A 6,391-nucleotide genomic window follows, 5' to 3' on the forward strand; every position below is an offset into this window, starting at 1 on the left:
CCCTTTATGTTGCAGCATGCGGAAAACCCAGAGACTACAGCTGTGCCTCCAGCTTGTTCCAAAAAATTCCACTTGGTTGAATCTAAATTCCAATGTTTTGCAAAATTGGAATATCCTCTCTTGGTTGCATCCCTCATAAAAACCAAAGAGACATGCCAAGAAACCCAAAAGGCTGAAACCGAACAAGCGCATTCTAAAATAACCCGATCTGGTGCTAAAGCAGCAGCAGCACATGGTGTTCTGTGAATATCTTGAGGCTGCTGGGCAGCTGCAGTTGTGAAAGAGCAGAGTCGAGCCACCCTCTCCAAGTTCCCATATGACAGTATTAATGCTCACGGTCCACCCGTCCTCCCGGGGAGCAGGTCAGGCAGCAGCTCTTTCCAGCATGCATGGGAGACAGGGGCAGAGAGGGAGGCCAGCTAGATGACCTCTTCTGTCCAGCATAGGGACTCCACCCATCTTTTTCTTGATGACAGTAGCTAGAAGTTGTTATAATTATGAAGATTTAGAAAGACCTTCTCCTTTAATATCTCAAAGTGCACATTAAGAAGCCTGTCCTTAAGGCACAGCCCCAAACATGTGATTACATCTGAATTACAGCTGACAGTGAGAGCCCTGCTTTGCCTCCTTTGTTAATAGTTATCATACCAATGTCTCACACCACAGCCACGGACGATTGCTTCACTGGTCTATAAAATGCACACATAGTGGGTCAGAATTCGGGCCGCACAGGTAACTGCAAATCTGACATTTTCTAACTTACGCTTCTTGTTTTCCTGTCTGAGTAACAGGGTTTTTTTGTTTTGTTTTGTTTTTAATTGCAGGCGAGTTCTCTACATGATTAATTAGACTGCAGTAGCACAGTCAGGAATCAGGACCCCAGCGAGCTGGCGTTACACAAACATACAAGAGATGGCTGTCTTGAAATCCACTTCAGCCTCCCCTGGCACTACCACTCTTTACACGTGGCTCAGTGACAGAATGTGTGGTGTTGTACAGAGAGGTTTTATGCCTCTGAAGCTACCTTATTCAGAAAATCTCATACTAATCTGTTAGTCATCCTGAATGGAACTGCTTCATTTGCCAGTGCAAATGATTTGTACCCACTGATTTTAGAGTTTTTTGTAATACTGCTGAGAAAAAAGACAAAGATGATGATGACACAATATTTGCTATGGAAACACAGCGAGGTATCGTAACCGTAATTGCTCTGAGGCCACAACTTCCATCAGAGATGATACGAGAACGTGCCTGTTAGGGAGCTGCCGTACAATGGTTTTCAGGAAGTGGCTTCCTCAGGCAGTAGCAAATGAGGGGAGGGAAAGGTGAGTTGGGAACTGGCTGATGAGAGTCATCACTCTAGCAGCAGCTTTAAGCTAAGTGCTTGTTACACAAGTCAATGCAACTGGAGTCAGTGTAATGTGAAGGTTGTGTCATCCAGTGATACCACGTGGCCTTTCTTGGACAGCAGTGAACCTGGCAGGATAATTATTAGCAGTGGAACATGCATCGGTGTTACTGCTTTCCCCTAGAAAGGAAATTGGGGTAGCAGAAGAGTTTAAGTGAGCATGATCTGAGACTCTCTGCATTTATAATGGAAAAAAAGGGTTAGCAGTACTGAAGATTTAGACAGTTGGAAGGGAGAGGACTTAAAAGAAGAGAGGTGGCCACGGGGCTAGGATTATTTTAAATCACCAGATCTGGAATTCTAGTCTCGTTGTGTGACAGTTCACTACCCAGACTACTCATTAAATACACAAGCTTTTTCAACACCGGTTATCAAAACCAGGCAAGTAAATAGGCAGAGGCAGATAGGCTACAGACAGATGGACAACGCTTCATCTTCAACAAACATGCTTTAAAAATTCTTTAATGCCTGTAACGCACTAAGATCCTGATCTCAGTAGCTCTGGATGTAAATCCAGAAGAATGCTACTGAAGTTGTAGATTTTGATAGGTTTAGCACAGATTGGAAATATCCTTTATTTTTCATGTTTTGTTAAGGGAAAAAACAAAGAGCAAATAGAACACGATTCATATTGACATTAGGAGCCAGCAGTCCAAAGGGCTGTATCAGCCCTGTGGTTCCAGCGCATGCCAGTGCCACCTGATAGGGTTGGCCTGTCATCAGGTCAGTCTGTGTACAGTGAAACCGAGTTCAGCCACGTAGGGAACGTCAGATTCATTTTAGTACCTGCTCCACGAAATCCTCCACAGAGGTACAGCTTCCCTTCCACGGAGCCTGCGCTGGTAGAGTTTGTTCGTAAGGAGAGGAGGGGAGTAGGCACGGGAGGTCCATCCCTCCAGAAGTCTCCATCAGGGTTATAAATCTCCACGGCATCAAGACATTTCCGTGTCTGTCCTCTGTCTGGACCAAGGCACCCAATTCCTCCTGCAAAAGACACAGAGGTCAAACGTAGCAGTCTCGGGTTCTACTGAAAAATACATTGCTGGCTGCATGATTTTTTGTTTCCATGTCCTCATGTTCCTCCTTTTTTTCCCCCTTTTGCAGCTCCAGAAGTTCGTTAGAAAGTAGACTGGAAGCAGAAGCTACTGCACGTCATCTACAGACACCAAAGCAAGATCCCTTCTGAAATCGTGTATCAAAGGAAGAACAAGAAGCATGTCTTCAAAATGCAGAGGTATTTTGTCTTGTTTTCTGCCTATAGAGTAGGAATAGTCATAATTACTTGTTCTGTTTGCTGGACAAATTGCTTCATCACTAAGTTGTAATGGATCAAAAACTACTTTCCAGTTACCATTAGCAGCTTTGACCCTCGCACATGTTAACCAACGATCATTTGGACTTGTTGGTTAGCTGTCTTCAATAAAAGGAAAAAATTACGCCCATTTCTTACAGAAACAAACCCATCTAACATGCAGGACTGCCAACTGAGTTATTTGTGACAAGCTCTACTGTTACGGGGTTAACTGAAGTCTGTGTGGAGGATTGAAACAGAACCCAGTTTTCACTTGCTGGGACATGCTGCAAGAGGCTGCAGACCTATCTGAGATCTCAGTGCGCGCTGCAAACACCGTACACTGAAATCATAGTGTAAACACTGCCTGTCCAAATCCTTCCCAGTGATCACATCCAGATTTTGATTGCACAGCCTTTGGCTCTCAAGAATTAATATGCTGACGTACCCTGGCAGGTTTTCCGTCTGTGCCAAGGGACACAATACCCTGTAATGAGCGCTGATGGCTGAAGCGGTTCTTTTGTGCGCGGGTGTGTGGTGTGACCAATTTTAACTATAAAATGGCAGCAATATGCAAGCGATCTCCACATGAAGGCTGGCTTTCCGGAGCCCCGTGTAGCACTGCTCGGCTGTGCTGATCCAAAATGCTCTCAATGGCATGTGATTATGCCCTTGCCCATGCCAATGGAAAGGACTGCCCATACAACCTGTGCGAGGTTGGTGCGGCTGCTTTTAGAATGTATTGCTCCGAGCTGGTCTATCAGAGAAATGAGCCCTAGTGCTCAAAGTTGGACTTGCATATGGTTTTCCATTTACCTCTTAGTATGGATGGTTCTTTTTTTCAAACTTATGTCCATTCTCCAAAGGTATTTGCAAGAGGAAACTATGTACATGTTCCAAATTTGCTACCGCCGTATTCCTGATCTGTATTTTAGAGGCAGGTAAAGATCAGATGCCCCTGCATCAGAGCTGCAAAATTAGAACCAAATTCAGTGTCCATTATCATAGCAGGAAGTTTTCCTCCAGCTAAACACAGCAGCATTTGATTCAGGTCAATGTTCAAATTTGAAAACCTTCACTGGGTTTGGTTTTCAGCTCTTTTCCATGAACAGCAAATCTTTACTTGCCCAATACCCACGAGCAAGCTCCTAGCAGTTTGTATTTGGTTCCCCTCAGCATGTGCTTAAACAAGGTTAACATCCAAATGCTTTCACTACCAGCTTAACGCCCCCAGCTAAGCAACATTAGCTCTGGTGGGCTCCTCCTCTGAGGTTCGATTCACGTGAGAGAGCTGAGGTGGGGAGTGATTGCGTTCACGGAATTTTGATCATCATTTCCATGCCATAAAAGGAGCTGTATGCATCACAATGCCGAGCCTTTCTCACGACGGAGCCTCACTGAGCTATTCCTGAGGACTGTTTAGAAACAAGAATAAATTCCGGAATTCAAACATTTACTTATATTGTTCCTTATGCCAGGAGCATTATCCCCTTCTACGCAGTATTCTCTACCACTCCTTAATGGCTTAGGAGAGAGCTGCCACTCTCAGGACGCCGTTCCTCTAAATTTATCGAAAGTTTTAAGGGCTAATTGGATCTTCTAACTGGTAAGGTTTATGACTGATTGCTTATTGCTTAGTCTGCTCCTATAGCATCCTCTGGCAGAACCACAGAGCACAGCATGCAAGACAGTTTGCTACCAGGGTCTGTGCAGAGTGCAGTGTAACGAAGAAAGAGATACTCCAGGCAGTTTTAACTGGGAACAGGTAATGTTAGATCTCCCCACAAGTGCTCGGTTCAAAAGACGAGTTTGTGGTGCCAGACTGCTCTGGTTATCAAGCAAGCTTTTTAAAAATTAGCCCAGGTTACTGTGCACCACTGAAGAACATGCACTCACACACAAGAAACGTCTTCGTGTGAAGAACGAAAGAGCATCTTGTTAAATCAGAGGAATGAACGGTACCAGTTTGGGAACGCGGAGTCAAACAACAATAGCTTTGCTGATTGCCTCAATATTTCGAGGGGGAAGTGACAAAATTCCCCAGAACTCTTCTAGAAGCCAAATTGCTGTTTATTTCTATGTGCATTTTTATTGTTTTTTTTCTCAGTTGAGTCACTGCAGGTCGTGGTAACTTCAGAGAGAACAGTAACAATCAGCTGCAAAACTGATAGAGTGGAGCCAGTGACTTTTTGCAAAAAATCACACCCATTACCAGTTAATGAAGCCATTCAGCTCCCAGTCCAGGGGATCTGCCAACGTTTTTCCTGTATAGTTATTAGTAAGGTAATTTTTTGTGACCTATTGGAGCATCTTTTCAAAAGGTGAAGAACTACCACATATTTTCAAGCACTTATGAAACCTTTATTGGATAGGCTAAGCAACTTTGCTTCAACCTCCTTTAATCCCATTGTTTTTTAATTTTTATTTTTATTTAATCCCATTTAATCCCAATCCTTTAATGTCATTGTCAGAGACAGTCCTGAAGGTACAAAATACCTCCATTTTCTTTATGCTCTCTGCAGCCATTTTGGATAAATCCATGTTCATGTTCAATTTACAACAAGGCGAAAACTAAGTTCTCAGCAAATAGAAAGCAAGAAGGAAAAAATCAGAGGGGAGTAAAATTTAATTTTCAAGCTTAGGAAAACAGTATTCTGAAAAGCAAGGAGTCAAGAATTTCAATCTCCTCTTCCAACAGCTAACACTGAAATATTGCTAACAAAGGAATCTGAGAATATTAGATTCAACCAGCACTGCTTTGCTGTGTTCCCAGATGCAGTAGTTGAGAAATACTCCTGTGAGACAAGAGACTGATGTCTCAGGCCTTTTCCCAAAGAACTGAACACAAAAATCAGCAAAATAACCCTATTCTCAAATTTAAATCAATTCACATCTGCAACCAAGTGGAGGCATCTCATGTTAAGCAGGCTATCCATCATCTACTACGTCTATACCATGTAAGACTTCAAATTGGCAGAATTAAGGAAACTTGCTGTGTCAGACAATTCAGGCTGGTTTGTGCTCTGTCACTCGTGACTCCGGATCGTCCTGTCCCACTGCCGCCTTCATCCAGATTTATGAAACCGTTAGGAATGCAAGTGGAGCCATATGGAATTACAGTTAAGACCATGAAGACTGTCTTTATGTCGTGTTCTCCGGGTAGAGCAGCTGAATAACCGAGTTCATGCTTTGCTCCTACAGGAGCCTCTGCATAATAAAGCGGGGGTACCACGTAAGCAGCTAAGTGAAACGGCAAAGGGGCTTAGGTCATCTGGGGGAGACTCTTGTACCAAGTGACCCACCAGCAGCGCACGTGCCACTGTACCTTAAACCACCCAGAATGTGTGTCATTCGAACACACTTGTTGTGGCCACAGCCTCCCGGGGGTCCCGGCGAGTGTGCAAAGGACAGCAGTTGCTATTTCCATGCCCCCAGTCTGGAATGGGTGCTGGGGAGGGCCCTTCGCTAAGCCACAGTCCCCTGTCTTGTCACAAACAGAGCAGGTGAATTCAACACCGCCTGGCTTAGCTCAGTCCTTTGTCCTCTGTGCAGGGGGAGATGGATTTCTCACTGGGAGTTTTGAATATTTCTGTCATTTCCACATTCATCGCACAAGAGGATTTAATCCTAGAACTCAGTCCCTCCCTTTCTCTCCCCTCCCCCCCCCTCCCCCCACTTCCCCCCTGCTCCTT

The 6,391-nt window shown here is 44.3% G+C and overlaps 1 protein-coding gene across 1 annotated transcript in view; it reads right to left on the bottom strand.

Annotated features, from left to right (window-relative positions):
- The window catches only part of KBTBD12 (kelch repeat and BTB (POZ) domain containing 12), a gene marked incomplete at its 3' end in the record, with an annotated part of 25,185 nt that overhangs the window by 5,437 nt on the left and 13,357 nt on the right, over positions 1 to 6,391 (bottom strand). Inside the window, exon 4 of the mRNA XM_010139412.1 lies at positions 2,195 to 2,392. Coding sequence (XP_010137714.1) covers positions 2,195 to 2,392 — 198 coding nt within the window. The remainder of the gene's footprint in view (positions 1 to 2,194; positions 2,393 to 6,391) is intronic.

Source organism: Buceros rhinoceros, unplaced genomic scaffold (genome assembly GCF_000710305.1).
Source record: "Buceros rhinoceros silvestris isolate BGI_N320 unplaced genomic scaffold, ASM71030v1 scaffold19577, whole genome shotgun sequence".
Lineage (NCBI taxonomy): Eukaryota > Metazoa > Chordata > Aves > Bucerotiformes > Bucerotidae > Buceros > Buceros rhinoceros.